Source organism: Lissotriton helveticus, chromosome 11 (genome assembly GCF_964261635.1).
Source record: "Lissotriton helveticus chromosome 11, aLisHel1.1, whole genome shotgun sequence".
Lineage (NCBI taxonomy): Eukaryota > Metazoa > Chordata > Amphibia > Caudata > Salamandridae > Lissotriton > Lissotriton helveticus.
The window spans coordinates 677,852,645-677,874,380 of NC_136072.1; the positions used below are offsets into that span (position 1 = coordinate 677,852,645).

At 49.3% G+C, this 21,736-nt stretch overlaps 1 protein-coding gene across 4 annotated transcripts in view; it reads right to left on the reverse strand.

The window, feature by feature from the left end:
- LOC144791082 (disintegrin and metalloproteinase domain-containing protein 9-like) overlaps nt 1–21,736 on the reverse strand; it is a 2,835,950-nt gene that overhangs the window by 2,141,464 nt on the left and 672,750 nt on the right. For all 4 annotated transcript variants that reach the window (XM_078665732.1, XM_078665731.1, XM_078665734.1 and 1 more), the window contains one exon: nt 17,883–17,954. In XM_078665732.1, coding sequence (XP_078521858.1) covers nt 17,883–17,954 — 72 coding nt within the window. The remainder of the gene's footprint in view (nt 1–17,882; nt 17,955–21,736) is intronic.

The following is a 21,736-nucleotide window of genomic DNA, read 5'->3' on the forward strand; positions in this document are numbered from 1 at the left end:
TGGCCAGCTTCCCCTTCGCGCAAAGGCGGGGGCATAACAGGAACAAACGCGGCATGGGGAAGGGAGACAGGACCCAGAGCAAACTCCCCTTTTCGCAACGGAGGGTCCAGGTGCTGAGCCCACAGGCGCATCAGGATGAGGTCTTGCCCGCGGGTGAACGCCCAGAGGACAATTCGGAGATAAAATCGATGCTTCGCTCCATGGAATTGAATATCCAAACAAACATCACGGCGCTGGGGACCAAGATGGACGCCATGTCATATAGGATGGACCGCATGGCGGAGCGTCTCGACAAACACACAGAGAGGCACGACATGGCGGAAAGGCGCATCACGGAGGTGGAGGAGGCCCAGACAGACTTGGATACCGCGAGACGCCGGGCGGAAACGTTGATCAAGACTCTGCAAGACAAGACGGAGGATTTAGAGGCACGGTCACGTCGTTGCAACCTTCGCATCCTTGGCCTGCCGGAGACCACTCAGACCGGGAGAATGGAGCTGTTTGTGGAAACCCTGCTAACTAATCTGCTCGGAGAAGGAGTGTTCTCGTCCATGTTTGTGGTCGAACGTGCTCATCGGTCGCTAGGCCCACGTCCTAACCCGGGTCTCCCTCCGCGGCCAATTATTGCGAAGCTGTTGAATTACAGAGACAGGGACACGGCACTTCGGTTGGCACGTTCCAAGGGTGATCTACACTTCGAGGGCTCAGTGATTTCCATCTTCCCCGACTTCACGGCCCGGGTACAGGAGGCGCGCAAACACTTTGCGCCACACAAGAAACGACTCAGAGATATGGGCCTTGATTACGCCATGCTGTACCCAGCCAAGCTGCGTGTGAATAGGCAGGGCCACTCGCACATCTTCACTGATCCTGCGGAGTTGCAAAAAGCATTGAAGAAATGGGCTCGAGACAAGCCGGAAGGGCAGGCGGATAATCAGGAAGAAGACGGTCAGCAACGTGGGGACAATCAGGAGTGACCTGGCGTTGGCCGCACTGTGGTACTGTGTTCTACCATCTGATCCTTTTTGAGGTTGTGTTTGCTTGGAGTGATCTGGATCCGGAGGGACTATTCACTGCCGAGATGTCACAGATAAGAGGGCGTGGGAGGCGGGTACGATTATTGCTCACTGTTGTGTATAGACTGCACCCACTGTGACTGTTGCTCTCTCTGCTCATTATTATTGGATGGGTGATGGTTGCGACGTTGGGGGCGTGGGTGGGGGGGGGGGAGTTGTCCCCGGCATAGCTGGGGGATATGTAGAAGTTATATCTGCGGTTTGATGGGGTGATCCATACTTGATGGTGTACGACGGGGGGTGGGGACTCAGGACAACAGAGTTGAGACTTCCTAGGTAAGCCTGTAGTGGCTGGCTACCTTTTGCCCACGAGCCGTCGGCTATGGGGTTTCTGGACTGGTGGCTGGGGAGGGGCGGGTGGGACGGGGACCTGAGTGACCGAGTTGGGGGGGGTCAGCTGTGGGAGGAGGGTGGAATGTTGGGGTTTGTTTTTGTACTTGTACTGTTCTTTTTGTTACTGATTGAAAATGTGCTTTGCCAATCTGTGCGGGGACCTCCCAATATGCAAGCAGACGTTGCTCCCCTTCCGTTTCTCCTGCTTGACTGTGTAGCCGCAGTAAACGCAAATCTATTCCGCAACTTTATTATCTTCTGCCATGGCGGGTGGGACTGATACTTCCGAGCTCACGGCACTGAGGGAGCCGGACCCTACACACTTAAGAGTCTTGACTTGGAATGTACGGGGATTAAATGACTTCAGGAAGCTTCGTAAAGTCCTCAGTTACCTGCGCAGACATCACATAGATCTTGCACTGTTACAGGAAACACACTTGCCTTTGACCAGCAAAATGCTTCTTCACAAGGGTCTGGTGGATTGCAGTGTAGCTTCTGGGTTCACAACACACTCTAGGGGAACTCTCATTTGGGTTAACCCTGGCTCCAAACTAACACTGACGCCCCTGGAAGCTGACACTGAGGGCAGGTATGTACTCTGCAGATGTAAGGGCAGAGGTCTTGATTGCATGGTGGTGAATGTGTATGGCCCAAACTTTGACTCCCCGGAGTTCTACACGACATTGGCTCAGAAATGCGAGCTGTATGAATGTACAGGGATGCTCTGGGGTGGGGATTTCAATCTGGTTCTTGACCCGATGTTGGACAGGTCAGCGGGGCCGCATAGGAGTCCGTCGGCAGCGGCAGAGGTGCTACAGACTGCAATGGCGCGTCTGGATTTACTTGACGTTTGGCGGAATAGGCACCATACCAGAGGGGGCTACACGCACTATTCCTCATACCACGAAATACACACAAGAATTGATTACTGGCTAGCGTCGCGGCCTCTGGCTAGCAGAGTAAGGGACTGTCTGATTCTGCCCCGCACACTTTCAGATCATTCTCCTCTCCTCATGCTTCTCGAACTGCCGACGCCTCGTCTCCCCCCATTCACGTGGCGCTTTCCCCCATATTCTTTACTAGACGAAGTGTTTAGGGGCGAACTCGCAGAGGAGATCCAGAACTTCTTTGACATCAACTTGGGCTCTGTGGATGACTTCCAAACGCTGTGGGAGACATTCAAGGTATATGTGCGCGGTGTTGCTATGGCCAAACACTCCAGCGTCCTTAAGTCCATTAGGCAGCGGCTTCAACACCTGGAGACGCGCCTGGCGGAGCTGGAGCAGAAGCTGCAGGCTGGCCCTGACGGGGACACACTAGTTACTATTAAACAGCTAGTAACAGAATACAATGTGGAAGCTGATAGGGAGGTCCAACACATGGGCAAATATGCTACAGCACGCACTTATGGCGAAGGTGGGAGACCTGGATCCCTACTGGCCAACATGGTTCGCAGCGAAAGGCGACAGCTTGTAGTTGGCGAATTGGTGTCGAGTACGGGAGAGCTCCTGACCGACGAAGAGCGAATTCTAGAAGAGTTTCGACTGTTCTACTCCACTCTTTATGAGGCAAAATCTACCGGCATGGAAGGGACAATAGATGATTATTTAGACTTTATTAAAATGCCACAGCTATCAAACGCACAGAGGGAGTTCCTGATGATGCCTATTCAGAGGGAAGAGATAGTTGATGCCCTGAACAGCATGAGCGCGGGCAGTGCTCCGGGGGCCGACGGGCTGACGGTTGGCTTCTACAAGGCCTTCGGGGACCAGTTGGTACCCTACCTGTCAACTCTGTTCGACGGCATATGTCAGGATGGCTGTATGCCGCCGACCATGCGAGAGGCACTCATTATTACTCTCCTTAAGCCGGGAAAGCCCCCGACAGAACGGAGTTCATACCGGCCACTCTCGTTAATAAACGTCGATGCCAAACTATACGCCAAAGTCCTGGCGACACGTCTGGCTCTCTTAACCCCGGAACTGGTCGCTCCGGAGCAGGCTGGCTTCATCCCTACCAGGAGCCTTACCTACAACATACGCACGGTGCTGGGGACAATGCAACATGTTAAACCGGAGTGTAAGGCGCTAGCTGTATTTCTGGACATGGAAAAGGCGTTCGACTCCGTCGAGTGGCCCTTCATGTCCAGAGTGCTACGGAAGCTGGGCCTGGGAGAACCCATCCTGCAGATGATAGGTGCGTTATATTATGAACCATCGGCTAGAATTCGCCTGGGCAACAGAGTGTCGGACGCCTTCGCAATACGCAGGGGCACCAGGCAGGGCTGCCCTCTCTCGCCGCTGCTGTATGCGCTCGTGGCGGAACCGCTGGCGTGCGCGCTGAGAGAATACCATAGTCTCGAGGGAATCAGTTTCCCTACGTACAAGATCTGCATATCCACGTATGCTGACGATACCCTCCTCTATGTTAGAGACCCAGAGCTCAATCTCTCCTCTGTGCTGCGGGAAGTAGTGCAGTTTGGAGCGTTATCAGGACTGAAAGTAAACTGGAGCAAATCCGTCGCGTTCCCGCTGACCCCGGCAACGAGTACGTTTGAGATGGATTATCCGCTACAGTGGTCGGATGACCCGGTTCGGTATCTGGGCATACAATTGCACCCGGACCCAGACGTTCTGGTGAGGGAGAACTATGGGGTGGCCTATTCCAGACTGTCCGATGACATTGACAGGTGGTGCAGGTTGCCGTTCTCCCTATCAGATCGCATTGCCCTGATGAAAATGATTGTCCTGCCCCGGTTCCTGTTTTTGTTCAACACCATCCCGGTGACTTTACCGAAGGTTTTCTTCAAGACGCTGACCCAGGCTCTCACGCGGTTGGCCTGGGGGGGCAAGCAACCGAGGATACAGTGGCAAATTCTAACGCTCCCATATGAGCAAGGAGGATTAGGGGCGCCCGACTTAGAGAGATACTACAGGGTTGCGCAAGCAACACATTTGCATACATGGACTCACGGGGATCGCAACATCCCCCACGTGATACTTGAAACCCTTTTCACCGCCCCTCTCCCCCCGCCGGCCACTGTGTTTGAACCGGCCTCGCGTCGGGTTGGTACATTGGACTCCATAACGGCGACTAATCATGCGTGGCATTCTTTGGCTCGGAGACATGGACAGGACCTATTGTATTCCCCACTAGTCCCTATAGACTGGGCAGTGTGGCTCTCACCGCTACGGGAGAAGGGGGTCCTGTGTGCGCTTCGACAATTGGGCATACTCAAGCTGGGAGACCTATTCAAAGAGGGTACAGCGATCACCTGGACACAGCTGGCGCACTCCAGGCCGTCTGCCACGCTACTGCAGCGCTTCCATTTCCACAGGATCCGCGCGGCGTTACGGGACTCGTTGGGCACGACCATGCAGGAGCCTCCTGAAACCCCGGAACTGACGTACGTTATCAAGACGCCATCCCCTAGCCACCTTGTATCCCGGTTGTATCGGATAGGCCAGCGTAGCGGCCAACAAACTATCTCCAAAGCTCGATCGGCATGGCAACGGGATCTGCAGGCAGAAATAAGCGATTCTATGTGGGAATACTGCTGCCGCAATACTAGAAGGGTTTCCATTAATGCTCGACATAGACTCATCCACTTTAAATTCCTGCAAAGAGTGTATTACACCCCTGAACGACTACATAGGTATGGTCTCCGACAATCAGCGGAGTGCGAGCGCTGCCACTCTCCAGTGGCGGATTTCATGCATCTTGCGTGGACATGCCCGGGCATCAACAGATTCTGGGCGGACATTTTTGAGGAGCTGGGCTCCATACTGGAGACCGAGTTACCGGTTGACCCGGCGTTGGCGCTCCTGGGACACTCCAGAATTCTCCCACCGGCGATGCGTCGCCTTGCAGACCTGGGACTCATAATGGCCCGACGGTTGGTGGCGCGGTGTTGGATGCGAGGTCCTCTCCCGACCAAAGATGGATGGTCCAGAGATATGCTATATGGGTGCACTCAGTCGCAGCTCTATAGCGAGCTTCTACCCCCTCGCAGCAGACCGAAAAATTTCTGGGACCAGTACCTGACGTATGCTACCAAAAAGTCCAACACGGATTCGGGGCATGAGGAAGAGGAGAACCAGATCGGGGAGGAGGACACTGAGGCTCGGGGCTCTATTCTTTTGGATTAAGTGCTTAGTGGAGGCCTGGGTGCGTCACTGGGTGAGTCTCCAGGGGTGGTGGGAAGTATGTGATAGCATGTCCTTTGACCGCTATTTCCAGTGTGTTACTTGCAGGGCGGGTCGTCACAGTACACAGGGGGCACTGAGATTTGGGGTGGGTGGAGGGTAGGTCACGGATTGGGAGGACGGGTAGGGAGGAGGCATGGGTTTGGGACTCACGCAGAGGCAAGCACGGGGGTAGTTAAGGGGGGGAAGGGGGTAAGTTCGAGAGGGGTGGTTGTAAGAGAGGTTATAAGCTGGGTTTCAGGGGGTAGACAGACATTCCACACCAATACACATAACCACACAGTGGGGCTGGGTGGGCACCAACAGGGGGGGGCGAGGTTAGGATGGGTAGGCCATGGAACCTAGGGTATGTGTGCTCAACAGTGGAGAAGGGGCAGGACGTCCACTGTTCCCTGTGGGGCTCCCGCTCCGTAGATCTGCCGGTCCTACCATGATGATCTTGAAGTTCATTTACATTGCTGCCGGCCTCAGGGTTGTAGGCATAGAGCTGTGTGAATGTACTGTCACTGAATAAAAGTTTATAACCAAAAAAAAAAAAAAAAAAAAAAAATAAATGACTACAGAAAAAGGTCGGTAAAATTCTGAGCTACCTTTCCAGACACAATGTTGACGTGGCCCTCCTGCAGGATTCTCACCTTCACCCAGATAGCACCATTTTACATACTAAAGGGCTGCTGGGCAATGTACATGCTGCAGGCTTTACTTCTCATGCTAGGTGGGTCTTGACGTGGGTGAATCCGAAGACATCGATCACACTGACGCCCTTGGACACGGATAGAGAGGGTAGATTCCCTCTCCTATCCAAGTGCTGCGAGAAGGGACTGGAACTTTTTCTTTTAAATGTCTATGGCCCTAATTTTGACCACCCAGACTTCTATACTAACCTGACGACTTTGACCCAACCATACGCTCAAGAACATATCTTGGGGGGAGGGGATTTTAATTTTACCAGAAACCCTACTCTAGATAGGTCGGGCGCCCAGACTGACGCAACTCAGCCTCAGCCAGAGTGGTGGAGATGTCACTAATGAGGTTAGACATGTGTGATGACACACACGCCAAGGTGGATACAGGCATTACTCTGCTCATCACAATATCCACACGAGAATAGACTACTGGTTTGCTTCACGACATCTACACCAACATATCCGCACATGCACGATCTTTTCACGCACCTATTCTGATCATTCGCCACTACTATCGACAGCGAATCCCCCTTTTTTTTTATAATAAATTTTATTGAAATGTTTAAAAACAATCAAATTAATTGGTAGCAAATTAAGCATCACAGTTAAAACACATCTTGTCATAGACAATCGACAAAGGTAAAGGCGGCCCCCCCGAGTGGGTGCGGTACTCCTCAGACATTGCAACTGTACAGTAAGACTTGGGTCATCACACTGGAAACAGACCGAGCCATTTGCCCCACACTTTACAGAATAGTTTCGGGCAACCCCGGGCTTCGAAGAGAGACTCCTCCTGTACACCACACCAATCCACCCCCCTCCGCCGCCTGGGACCAGAATGCAGCTATATCTCTTTTCACTAGCGCCACAGCTGTCCCCAGGAAACGCTTATCTACGCTGGAGCCATCCAGGATATCGAACACCCCCAACAGCAAACGCCTCGGATCAATGGGAACCTCCCACCCCAGGGCCTGCGTGAGCTCGAGTTCCACCCCCTTCCAGAACGGCGCCAGGGCCGGGCATTGCCACACCATGTGGTAGAAATCTGCTGGAGTAGAAGCGCAGCGCGCACATGCCGGGGAGGATCTCAAGCCGGCTCGGAAGAGATTTGCCGGGGTGAGGTACGCCGCTTGGAGGTAGTAAAGTTGGACCAGATGTAACCTGGAGGATGTAGTCAGGGTGCCATAAAGGCGTCCCGCCAGTCCGCCTCTTCTAGAGGACCCACCCACCCCTCCCAGCACTCCCGAAGCCGGTCCAAGGATGCAGGACCGTTGTTCACCAGTGACCGGAATATTCGGGACACCCCCACCCCCCCCCCTCCCCAGGTTCCCCAGCATCACCTGAGCCTCCAGGGGGCTGAATTCAGGGGAAGAGGTGGGGGCTGGAATGTGCGTGCGGAGTTGTAGGTCGGAGTTGTAGGTATTTATAGAATTGGGAGTGAAGAAGGGCGTGACTGTGTTGTAGGTCAGCAAAGGTTTGAATGTGGCTCCAACCCACACGTCTCCAAGCATCAAGATCCTCAAAAGATCCCAGCGGCGGAACCCCCCCCCTCAAGGACAGGACCTCCCTCAGCCAGACCCCATTCCACAACGGCGTTTTTCTACTGAGCTTCCGGTCCCATTGCACATGACGGAGGGCTGTACGCCAGGCCATGGGCACCGTCCTAGTGACTGGGGGCAGGGCCTGTGGCACTGGGCAGCCGTATAAGAACTCCTGGATCTGTGCGAAGTACATTGCTCTGAGCTCCACCCGGTAAGCTGGGTCGGACCAGCCGCCGGCAAACCATTTGTGGATCACGATGAGTCTTGTGGTCAAGTAGTAGAGGTGGAGATTAGTAACCCCCATACCTCCGTCAAAGGGGAGAATACGACAGTGTGACAGGGACATTCGCTACCGCCCACCCCCCCCACAGAAACCGGGAGAGTGCGCCATCCAGTTCCCAGAACCAGCTACCCGGGAGGTGGATAGTGATATTCTGCAAAATGTAGAGATAGCGGGGGAGGATCATCATTTTAAAAAGCGCACTCCTACCCAGTGGGTTGAGGGGGAGGGTCTGCCAGTTCTTGAGGTCTGCCTTCATCCGAGCGACCAGGGGTGGAACATTCAGGGCCCATTCAAGCTCAGGCAGGAGGGTAACCCACATGCCCTGGTATTTGAATGATTGCCTCTGGAGGAGAATCACCGTCTGCCAATCAAAACACGCCCGAGAGGGGTGCAGAGGGACCAAGGTTTATTTCGCCGGGTTAAGTCGGAGCCCCGAGACCCGCTCAAACGCAGAGAGAGCCTCCAGGCATCTAGGGCCGGAGCGGTCCGGATCCGCCAGGTAAAGCAGAACGTCGTCCACATAGAGAGCTATCTTATCGACCTGGCTCAGGTCCCAGGCTCAACCCCGGATGAGAGGGTCCTGACGGATAAGCGCCGCCACGGGCTCCATCACCAGAGCAAATAAGAGCGGTGGGAGCGGGCAAACCTGACGGGTGCCTCTCCGAATCAGAAGTGTCTCGGAAAGCTCACCATTAATGAGGACACAGGCCCTAGGGTTGCTATAAAGGACCTTGATCAAGTGGCGGAAGGGAAGACCAAAGCCCCTCCTCTGCAGTACATCCTCAAGGTACCTCCAGTCCACCGTATCAAAAGCTTTCTCGAAGTCGACGAAAAGCAACGCCAGATACGGGGTCAGCTGGTGACGGTGGTCCATGGCCAGGTGGAGGCGGCGAATACAGTGACGGGTGTCCCTGGAGGGCATAACCCACATTGGTCAGGATGGACCAAATCCTGCAGGAAGGGGCAGAATCGCTGAGCTAACACAGTAGCAAAGATCTTGATTTCCGTGTTGATCAGTGAGATTGGGTGATAATCCGTGCACTCCAGGGAGGGCGGCCCGCATCCTCGGAATGACCACAATGGTGGCCACATCGGATTCAGACGGGAAGGACCCCTCCTCAACCACATGGTGGAAGAGCTCCACCAAGTGGGGGACCAGGTCATCTTGGAAGGCGGCGTAGTACTCCTGGGGGAACCAGTCAGGTCTGGGCGTCCTGCCTGGATTCAACAGGGAAATTGCCCCGTGAATTTCTTCCGGGTGAAAGGGGGGTCCAAGGCATCAGCGGTCTCCTGGGGGAGACATGGCAGCTGGGTACCAGTCTCTTCCAGCAAATCAGCCAAGGAGGCGCAGGGGGGGCGAGCGGTGTATAAGGCCGCATAATAGCTCGCAAAAGTTTGCGCTATGGCCGATGACGTTACCTGGCAGGACCCTGATACCGTCCGCATCTCTGGGATGAAACGGTTAGCTCTGGGGTAGGACACTAGGTTATGGAGAAGTTTGCCATTTTTGTCCCCATCTATAAATACGCGCCACCGAGGAGCGCCAGAACATTTTAGCGGACTCCAGGGAGATCCGCCGAATCTCTTCATGGGCCAATGCTAGTTGTCTAGAGGAGTCATCGCTGCCGTTGGTCAGTTGGACACGTTCCAGATGTACGGCCGAGTCTCCAACTGCACAAGATGGGCGGCCTGTTCCATGCGTTTCGCGTGGACCAGTCCTCTGGCTACACCACGAACGACCGCCTTGCCAGCCTCCCATAACGTCCCCGGTGAAGGGACCGAGCCCATATTAATGGAGTAGTAGTGACGTAACTCCTGCCCGAGGGACTCCACCAGTGCAGAGTCTTGCAGGAACCAGACGTTCAGCCACCAGGTCACCCATGGGCCCGCAGCGGAGGCCCCAATATGGAGAGAGATGGGGAGTGGTCTGAGATCCCTCTGGGCAATATATCGGCCCCAGACACCAGTTGGCAGTCCGTGGTGGGCATTAGTTCAAAGTCTATGCGTGAGTGGGTATGGTGAGCAGCCGATGTGTGGGTGTATTGCCCCCTATGGGGGTTTCACACCCTCCATACGTGGCAGAGGCCCACGGCCGAAGACCAGCCAGAGAGGCTCTTTGCAGAGGCCAGCCAGTGCGTCGACGGGGCGCCCGTCGCGTCCCGAGAGGGCTGCAAGACGGTGTTAAAGTCACCCCAGAGTAAAGTGAGGCCCTGAGAAAAGGAGGAAATCACCAGTGTAAGGCGCCGAAGGGTGGATGCCAGGAGAGCCGGGGGAACGTAAGTGCACAGGAGGTTCATGGGGAGTCCCTCAATTGTCCCCAACATGGCCACGTACATCCCTTGCGCATCCGATTCAGCTTTAGCCAAGGTAAAGCGAAGCCCCTTTCCAAGTAAAATGGCCACCCCCTGGGAACCCCGGGCAAAACCGATGTGCAAGACCTGGTCAAACCCGAAACGGGCTAGGAAATTGCATTGTGAGCCCAGAAGGTGCGTCTCCTGGAGAAACAGAAGAATCCCCCCATTTTTATGGCGCTTCCCGTCCTACTCCCTCCTCGATACTGTTTTTAAAGAGGAACTCGCCATGTTAATCGAGATGTTTTTTGAGGTAAACGTGGGGTCTGTGGACTCCTTCCAAACTGTCTGGGAGGCTTTTATGATGTATATCAGGGGGGTAACTATTTCCAAGCACGCAGGGGTTCTTAAGTCGATATGCAGCAGGCTGATGGTCTGGAACGCAAATTGAAGGACCTTGAGTCCTCTCGCGTGATGGACCAGAGCAAAGAACTTACTCTAGAACTAGCGAAGACACTCCGGGAATATCATGAGGAGGATGATGCAGAAATAAAACATCTCGGGATATATGCCACTGCCCGAACCTATGGCGAGGGCGAACGACCAGGGACGGTTCTCGCACAAATACTTAAGCAACGCAGGGACAGAACTACGATACCAGACATCAGATGGCAACAGGGAGACCCCCACTCACGGAGGCCCAGGTGGCAGAGCAATTTGGAACATATTATGCAGAGCGCTACTCCTCCCGTGGCTGCAGCCCAGACGATCGCATACTAGACTACCTGACTCACACTGAACTCCCATGGCTATCCAACCTGCACTTCTGATGCGGCCGATGGAGCGGGAAGAAGTAGTCCTAGCCCTCTCAGGGATGAGAGTTCGGGGAGTGACGGTCCCACCGTTGCCTTCTATAAGGCGTTCCAGGGCCTCCTAATACCACACTTACTCACACTGTTCAAGGACATATGCACTTTAGGAACGATACCCCCGTCTATGCAAGAAGCGTATCTTTTAGCCATACTCAAACTGGGGAAGCCTCCGGGTGAGTGTGCCTCGTATAGACCTTTGTCTCTCATGAACGTGGACGCAAAAATATTCGCAAAGCTGCTCGCCAATCAGCTAGGCCCACTTGTCACTACTTTGGTAGCACCGCAGCAGGCTATTTTTGTACCTAGCCAGAACTTAACATATAATTTGGGTACCGTTTTTGCTGCTCTACAACATACTCGTCCGGAGGTTCCTGCTATTGCGGTCTTTTTAGACATGGAAAAGGCCTTCGACTCGGTCGAGTGGCCCTTTATGAGACAGGTCCTTGATCGCATGGGAGTAGGAGCCGTTTTCTTGCAGCTCCTCGCGACACTATACTCCTCCCCCACGGCACACATCCGGATTAGATCCCTGGTCCCTAACCCCATACGAGTTTGCAGAGGTACGAGACAGGGCTGCCCCATGTCTCCAATACTATATGCCCTGACGGCGGAACCCCTGGCCTGTGCCCTACAGGAATATCACGGGCAGAAGAGCACACGTTTTCCAAACTATCGTTTAATTGTCTCTACGTGTGCAGACGACACGCTTATCTATGTTAGAGAGCCTAAGACCATTCTCTCTCCGGTTCTGCTCAAGGTGGTCCTCTTCGGTTCCCTATCAGGTATAAAAGTCAACTGGAACAAGTCCATCATGTTCCCCCTCACCCCAGCCACGGTCCGATTTGAGCTGGAATACCCATTACAGTGGACCACAGAGGCGGTGCGATACTTAGGTATCCGGCTCCATACAGACTCAGAGGTTGTTCTTAGGGAGAATTATGGAGTCGCTATCTCCAAGCTGGAAGACGATGTCGACAGATGGATTAGTCTCCCTTTCACATTGATGGGCAGAGTATCCCTTATGAAAAGGATTGTCCTACCACGCTTCCTCTTCCTCTTTATGAACATACCCATGGTCCTGTCCAGAACATTCTTTCAGCGTCTACACTCCCTAATGGTGTGTCTGGCATGGGCGGGCAAGCAGCCATGCGTTGCTTGGAAGATATTGACATTGCCATATATGATGGGGGGCCTCGGAGCTCCCGACTTGGAATTATACTATAGACCTGCTCAATGCTCTCATGCATATCACAGCATACACGGACCCTCTGACATTCTGCACATACGGATTGAGACCATAGTTGCCGGCCCCAGGCCTCTTCCAGCCCTGCTGTTCGCGCCTCGGGGTAGACGCACTGGTATAATGGACTCTCTAAACTTGGTCACAACCACTTGGCACTCAAGCTAGTAATATACTATATGTTCCAATGGCCCGTCTTTATTGGTGCCACTGGCTTGCTCAGTGTAGGAACAGGGGAGTAGGCAGACGCTAAACATTCTTACCATGTGAGACCTCTTTGCAGACGGCACTGTCCGTTCCTGAGAGGATGTTGCAAAGGGGGATGAAGTACAGACGCCCCTTGCGCAATTCCAATTCCACAGACTTAGACACGCTCTCAGGGATCTACTTGGGGAGGATATGGGGGAGCCCCCAGAGGTTCCGGATCTGACTGCTGTTATTAAAGCACAGTCATCAGCTAAGTTAGTGTCCAGAATATGTCACACCACGCTGTCTGCCAGAGGAGGCGACTACACCAAACCACGACTGGCATGGCAGTGGGACTTACAGGTAGACTTGACGGATGATAAGTGACTCTACTGCTGCTTGAGTACCAACCGAATCTCGCTCAACGGACGTCATAGATTAGTCCACTTTAAATTCCTCAACAGGGTTTACTATACACCGGAAACAATGATATCGCTATGGCCTGCACGAGGGATCTCGGTGTGAAAGATGTGGAGAACTAATCGCTGATTTCTTTCACGTAGCCTGGGTTTGCCTGGGAGTCGCCCATTTCTGGGGAGATGTCTTTACCGAAATTAATCGTATCACGGATATGACGCTATCCCCGGACCCGGTCTTAGCACTACTGGGCTATTTCAAACCTCTTCCTAAGGCACACAGACGTCTTGCGGATATAGCACTCCTCCTAGCTAAGAGATGCGTTGCACTCTGTTGGCTTTGCGGCCCGACTCCTACATCAGCACAGTGGTCCAGAGACATGCTGTACTGCTAAACTCAAACGGAAAACTATAGCGAGTTACTACAACCCCGCAACAGACCCAAAAACTTTTGGGCCCTATATATGACCAGAGGATCAACCATTACGACTACTGAACAAGAAGACACTACATCTCCGGCGACGGCCAGTCATGACAACCAAGACTCTACCGCGTAGCGAGACCCCCATTTTTTACACTGATCGCTTATCCTTTCCCGGTACTGCCCACCAGGGTGGAGGTATGGCAGATAAAGGGCTCCTTGTCTTTCTGTGAGCGGGACCCCTTGTGTGGTGTGTTTGATGAACTAGCCATTTTATCCTTTTTTTTTTTGTATGAAGCTGCAATGTATGATCATTAGACTGCCGCATGCAGATGATGTCACTTGGAATATGTCAACGTCTTTATTTTATTGTCCTGTTTTGTTTTCCCTGTTTAAAAACTCAATAAACATATTAAACATATAGTGATAGTGTGTCCTGTGGAGGGCAGGTATAGTCTCTCTGTGTTAAGTAGTTCCAAGGAGGAATTGCGGACATCAATTATTGCCATTATATGAAATAATCTTATCGAAGGTGGACTGCGCCGCTGCAACTACAAACTGTACCTGAGGTGTGCTGTGTTATTGCAAATATGACCTGACTCCAAAGCAGAATGTGGTGCCGCAACTAGGAACTGTGCCGGAGGCAGACTGGGTTGCTGTAACTATAAACTGTGACCGATGCGGACTGTACTAGTACAAACTGTGACTGAGGCTGGTTGTATTGTCACTTAGAGACTGCGCCCAAAGTGTACCATGCCGCTGGTTTCAAGAACTGAGGCCAAAGTAACCTGCTGCTAGAGCTGAAGACACTGATGTGGCTGTCCTCAGGCTGCTGTGACTGTTGACCCTCGGCAGCCCAATCTCTAACCCTCACTCAAGACCCAGTAGCGGTTCAGTGCCAACTAGAGACTTTTGCAGTCAACAGCAGTAGCTGCCTGCCTCTGAGGAAGTCTGGATCCGCTGTTGTATGCTCTGTCTCTCTGCTCACAAAGCACTCCACAATGCCGGACCAGCATACCTTAACGAACGGCTCACCTTCTACACCCCGAATCGCCAGCTTTGATCCGCTGACCTCGTCCTCGCAGCCGTGCCACGCTTTCGCCGAACGAAAACCGGCGGCAGATCATTTTCCTACCTTGTCGCCAAGACATGGAACACCCTCCCCATCCACCTGCGTCAGACCCAGGACCTGCTGACCTTCAGGAGACTCCTCGAGACCTGACTGTTTGATCAGTAGCTGCGACATCCCCCCCCCCCCCCCCCTCCCCGTGTCTTGAGACCCTCACGGGTGAATAGCACGCTATACAAATGATTGATTGATTGGTGGATTTTAGGCCGTACCTCTACGAGTGTATCTTCTCTCAGGAGGTGGAGTAATGAGAAACGTATGGTGCAAGTCCCTGCAGACGTCCAGGAAAAGGACTCTGATGACTGTGGTGTGGCTAGACTATGTTGAAAAGGGGACATGTTGAATGACTGAGCATTACAAATTGAATTAAAAGGTAATCTGCACTTGAGCAACAATATATACCCAAGAGATATGCTGAACACCAAGGGAAGATCTTGCCAAGAATTACCAAAGGGTGGGGACAAGCAGGAGAAGCAATACTACACTACTTCGCTGAGAGGTCTCTGACTGCTCACCATCACTACCATTCAAGTGCTGAAGTGGTTGGACTTGACCCAAGTTTACAGAGCGATTGTAGGATAGACCCCAGAAGAACAGTGGCAAACTAAGTCAATCACCACAGCTGGCTGAAGAAGTCCCTATCTGCCCTCTGTTCCCCGGATGGGGTTCAACAACATATATGGAACCTGCTGGCCCTTTCCAGGAAGTTACATGGCTCTGGAACTCGTAGGTCCCTGAATTTTGTTTAGCAAAGATTGTCTTTGAGGTTCCCTGATCTTCTGAAACCCAACAGTGGCCTGTATTTGACAGGATCTTGTAAGGTAGATCCTAGCAGTACAGAGATAACAGTGTTTTGTAGTGCTTTTCTTACATTATGATTATGAATAAATTGTTCTTATGTAGCACACGGCTACTCAAAGAGTGTATTGGTGCTTGGCATTCAGAGATGGAGAAAGAGTGGCATGGTGCCCAGGTATCCCTGATCTCTATAGTTTCAATGAATACGTTTGTAGCTATTTCTTGAACCTAGTTTTCTCAGTGATAGATTTCCTCAGTGATAGATTTCATCTGATTGAACATTCTTGCTGCCCTGGCCATGAAGGAGTATGCCCCCCTCAGATGTTTTTAAAAGCAGGGGACTATTATTAAGACATCGTCACTGAAGCACAGTGACCTCCTTGGTTTGTATGCATTGATCCTCTCATTCAAGTAGGCAGGACAATGGTTGAAGAGGGCTTGATGGGTCAGTGTATGAGTTTTGAACATGATGCACTTGCAGACCGGTAACCAATGAAGCTTTTCTCGGAGCAGAGATACTGAAGATTACCTTTGTAGTATTGTATGATGAATCTAAAAAAATATTTGTGTGTGTTCAGTTCCCAGCAAGCTATTTTTGCTTGTAGTCGTGACTGTTGTTTGAGTTTGTGCCTTTTATAGCCTCTGTTGGTGAGCCGTTTTATCTGTTCACTTATTTTTTTGTGCCTTACTTATCATCACTGCAGTTGAGTCTAATGTCCATCATCTCACGTTTTGGTATGTTGTTAAATGTAAATTTAAGAAGGCAGCTGTTTGCTCTCAGGATCAACTTTGTTGCTAGTGTCTTTCCCTGCAACGATGTCTTCAATATGTTTTTGTCAGTATATTGTTAGGTTCACAAACTCCACCTTTGTTTTGGATATACAGTAAGTCAATTTCATGTTACAATAATGTAGGTTTATGAGGTCAATACATCTCTGTAGCTGGGAATTCGTCAATGCATAGATATTATTTGTATTCCTGTGTCAAAAATATTTTTGCATATCAGTAATCAGGTCTACATTCCAGTTCATGATGTATGTCTTCAGACAGACATGATGACAGATTTGTTTCTAAGAGCTTTCATCATTCATTTCTAGTAGTGCTTCTGTAAGGTAATCATTTGTCTTTAGGAGTGCAATGTCTCCACTTCTGTGGGCTTCCTTTATCACTATTGTTGAGTTGGTACGAAAATTGTAGATCACTTTGATTCTGCTTTGGTGCTGCCTGTCTACATAAATCTTTCCGACTTATTGTAGTTGACAATTGTGTTTCAAGTTCTTTTACCATTATTTTACAGAATGCATTGATGAAATTGCTTGGTGGTGAGATCAGTGTAAACGTACAACTAGATTTGAGGTTACGTTTCATGGGATATGACTTGTCTATCCCAAGTTCTTCTGCCATATCCTCTACTTTAGTTTTGTCATATTCTGAGTGACAGGTTATAGAAATAAGTCTTCTAGGTCCCCTCAAGGTAGTAGTTGGTGGTAGATGGGAATGTGCATTTGAAGTAGGTTTATCTTTAAAGAAGAAGTAGATTTCTAGTCCTTCTTTGCTGTTTAGTCAAGTTTCACTTGTTCAAATGGCATGTGCATGGGGGTGAGTTCTTTATTGACACTAAAATATCACTTATGTCCGTCACACTGGCTGGGTTCCGTGGACTAAGTTACTGTAGGGAACCTGGTGCCCATTTGTAGGATATAGAAAATCTGCCTGATCTACCCTGACCCCTGAGGATATGTTAAACAATGATGAAACTACAAGAAGATAACGGGTCCACCTATTATTTTTTTTAACCAAAAGGTGAGTAACTTGTCTGCTGAAGAATTATTGCAAATGGTCACTGTAGGTAACAAGTAGCCTGTTGTGAACACTTGTTCAGATGGCATGTGCATGGGGGGTGGGGGGGTTCTTTATTGACAATAAAAAATCACTTCTGTCAGTCACACAGACTGGGCCCCGTGGACTAAGTTGCTGTAGGGAACCTGGTGCCCATTTGTAGGATATAGAAAATCTGCCAGATCTATCCTGACCCCTGAGGATATTTTAAACGATGATGAAACTACAAGAAGATGAAGGGTCCACCTATTATTTTATTTTTTTAACAAAAGGTGAGTAACTTGTCTGCTGAAGAACTATTGCAAATGGTCACTGTAGGTAACAAGTAAACTGTTGTGAACAGCAGTAATACTTAAAACTGTAAAATATAGAAGTCCATATACTGAGTCACATTTTAGCTCACCTTTGCCAAGAAGGTCCGAGTAGGCAAGTGACTGAAAGATGTGTATTCTCTGTCCATGGTGAAACGTATGTCAGAAAGACTATATTCACACTGGGGTTACACCAGATCTAGCTCTCATCAACAAGTGTTAAGTAAAAGTAAAAAAAAAAAAACAATAACTTACAGTGTTGAGTAAGCTGATCATTTTCAGCATATTCTCATTTACAGCAGCTACACTTGCGCCGTAACTGTCAAACTATAATAAAAAGTAAGTGATTTTTTAGATAGCAGATTGAAAAATATCTGATACATTCATTCATTCATCTATTACTTTTCTGAAGTTTACATAGAAATACATATGCAAAAACCATAATGAATACAGAACTTTAAAAAAATCAATAAAAAATCATCAGTCTTACATAGTAATATCACCATAAGTATCAAAAAAGCAAATGTTCAGTACTTTCTAAAAGTATTCGTGCGTATTTCTGTATTAAAATATGATTTTGTTCTCTATAAAGTCAGAAGTATGAATTGGGTTCTAATTATCTTCGTTGGTGTCCCTCAGGGACAGCAATACGGTTCTGATCGATGAGCGTTCAGGTACTTCTGTCTCATTTCCTCTGTCTTCTCAAAGTAGCATTAACCCTACCTTATCACTTCTTTTTCTTACAGAATTCACTTCCCCACATTTTCATCCTCTTGCTGCTTACATTTTGACCTAACATATAGCCCTCCAACTTCGAGAATTTTACAGGAGGAGATTTAGTGTGCAGTAATAACAGATTTTGTCTGCCTCCTGAAATCATATTGAGGGCAAACAATGCTACTTACTGCAGCCGAGGCTGAAAAACAAACTGTACCTTATTAGCTCATAAAAGATCAGAAAGATTCGAGTAACGTGCCGCTTTATGCCTTTTAACGTTACAAATCGTAATGTATGCACGTCGTATAGAAAGGTTAGTATGCAATATGCATTCTAGTTCTAATTTGGACCTTGCACAACATAGCGATTCTACACTAGTTTAGATACAAGCTTGCCATAGACAAATATTCATTTTAAAAGCTTCTGATATTATATTCTCTGCAACCACTAACTGACCCAGTATTGAGAAACAGTCAATATTCTCTTCGTATTGGTCTGTTTACTTTGTTCCACAACATGCATATCTTTAAGGAAATAGTTTTCACCAGATAGAGCCCGACTAGGGCTGGAGCCATGGAGGGGTGGCTAGGGGTGTGGTTGCCCGGCCATGTTAATGTGTTAAGATGTCCAATAATGAAGAACATATTCAGGTAAAAGTTATTTGAATGTTCATTGGGTTCAATCCACACCAACCGAGAACCATACCCAACACCTCCAACTCCCTTCTTTAAGTGTCGCCCTGCAATCTCTTCGCACCAGCATTTCAGGAGGACAGGTTCTCGCACGGAATGGTTAAAATGTCAGTTATTATAGCACAGAAGAGATATTCAGTCCTAGTATGGTATAAGGTAAAAATAGTTACTTCTCGCTAAATGCATGCAGCCGCAGGCATCAGGGATGATAAGTCTACAAATTGCTTTCAAGATAAACAGAAGCTTACAATTAGCCGTCTTAGCTGCCTATAGAGCTTTGACGTGTATTTAGGACAGTATCATTAGTTTATATGCCAACAATGACGTCAAGTGAGACAGACAATAAGGCTAGTACGCTGTCACTGGAGAGGGCACTCAGCCACTAGGAAAGTAACCCAAAGGGCACCAAATATGATGCAGGAACACCACAAAAGGGATATCAACAATGTCACTGCCATAGGAGCATAAGCACTTTCATGAGAACATTGGCAAGTGACACTAGCACGTTAACAATGAGACCCTGACACAAGGTCAGGGCAAAATCAACACTGCCTGTAGGACACTGTCAGAGGGATCAGTTAAACAGGGGAACAGTAATACTGGAACACTAGTATTTGGGGGAAAAAAACTAATTCTGGCATACTAGCATGGAACACTGTCACATGGATGCTAGTATACAAGAATACTGACAGCAAAATTGTGAAACTAGGACACAATACTAGAACAGTGACATGACATAGGGCTTTACTGGGGATGCAACACTTGTGTACTGGCATATGGATACTGGCATATTGACAGAGGGCGTGGACACAAGGGCAGTGATGATCTTATGTTAAAATCAGCTCCTATGCATATTCCCGCTAGTTGCCCGGTATCTAAAATAATATTTTGGAGAGAAGAAATGTGATCAGATAATGAGGTTAAATTGATGTTCAGCACATTAGTAAAATGAGTATTATAAAAGTTAATTATGTATAGTGTGCCTCCTCTTTTGTAACTAATTGTTAGGAGGTTAACATTATCTGCTTTAGCAACCTTCGAGCTTCCTCCTGCTTTAATGCTGACCCAGGTTGCCAGACCCTCAATCGCACGACCAGAACTTGCTGGGGATGCTGGATTATGAAAGCCAACAAAGCTGTTGTTATATGATTCTTTTACGGACCAGGTTTCTTTGAGCATCAGGATATTATACTGGGTAATGAATGAGATCCAATCAGGGCATAAAAGTCTGGAATGCAATTCTGCTATGCTCCAACTCAGACTTTTCAAAGCATTATTTTTAGGGCTTATTGGTTAATCAAAGCGCTAGAATATTCGGGGAGAAGGGTCTACAGCAAGCGCGGTGGTAGTTGAGTCAACTCTATCTGTAGGAGGAGATCCCAGCCAATCCAACCCATCCAAATCCTCTATTATGACAAATCCATTTTCCAATTAAACAAGGGGGGTAGGTGGGAGAATAGGCCTTACCATCGTGGGCGTATAAAAGAAACCAAGTGATAGGCAACATATGTTAGTGGTGGTGGCCTGGGTGTCTTCCTGACGGATTACCAAATTACGAGCAAGAGTTGGTCTGCGTAAATTAATCACAATACAGTCCCCCACATGCTTTTTTTCGGATCACCCTAACCAACCCACCCTCTGAACCATTCGTAAATTATTGATATTGAGAAACCTAAGGCCTCTGTTTTTGATTGACCAATCTGCACTCCTGTTTCTCAGGTGCTCCAAAGATTCTTTTTGGTTAGCCCTTAGTGAAGGGACTCCTGCCAGGACCACCACACAAGGACATGCTGACAGCGGGAGATCTAAAATGTCGGTAGAGTCCTTAGGTGCTTGCAGTACTGATGGGATTAGCAACTTTTTTCCTGCAGGGAATACATTTAGGATTATTGATTATGTCCTTCGGCCGATGATTGCTGATAAGTGGCCTACTTTCACTTTCTGGAGTTTGTCCATGTAATTTGTGCAGTCCGTGAACCCCTGATGGTTATTCGGGGTAGTGTCACACTGGACTATGTTGGACGATGTTTGCGCTGCTATGCATCTACAGTGAAGCACGGGATGCAGCGCTAAGGTGACACTCTGTACTTTTATCAACATTTCGTGGTTTGTCAGAATAGATTATAGGATCAAATCTCATCTCAATAACTGTAAGTATCTCCAGCAGTGGTTTTAGTTTAGTATCCAGAACATTGCTAATTCTATCACATAAGGTGTCACAAAAGGAAGAGTTCTCTTGAGAGGAAACTAAGGTGGCATTGTTATTTACATTATTTACATTTTTATTAGCCAAAGATCAGTCTGGTTGATGTGAAACTGGTTGCAATATAGGTTGTGTAATATTTAGGATTTTTCTCCTGATGGACAGGTTGGACCTGCGTTAACAAATGGCTGCTGCTAGATGCTGTTCTGGATGGTTGTTTACTTGTTTCTTCTTGCTTCCACATAAAAAAGTCCACATTTGTAAAGCGCACAATCACCCGTAAGGGTCTCTAGTGGCTTCCCAGCTGCCCTTTTCCGTTTGACTACCACATTTTGCACAGTTTTCGCTGATGATGGCGTGGCCATATGCTTTTTGTCTGCCAGGTGACATGGACCGGCAAACAGGGCTTTTGGGCATAATAGTGTTCTCATTGTTACATGATTGAATGTGTAGGGTGTCTAGCAGGTTCAACCCATCCTTATTTGAGGCAACTGTTG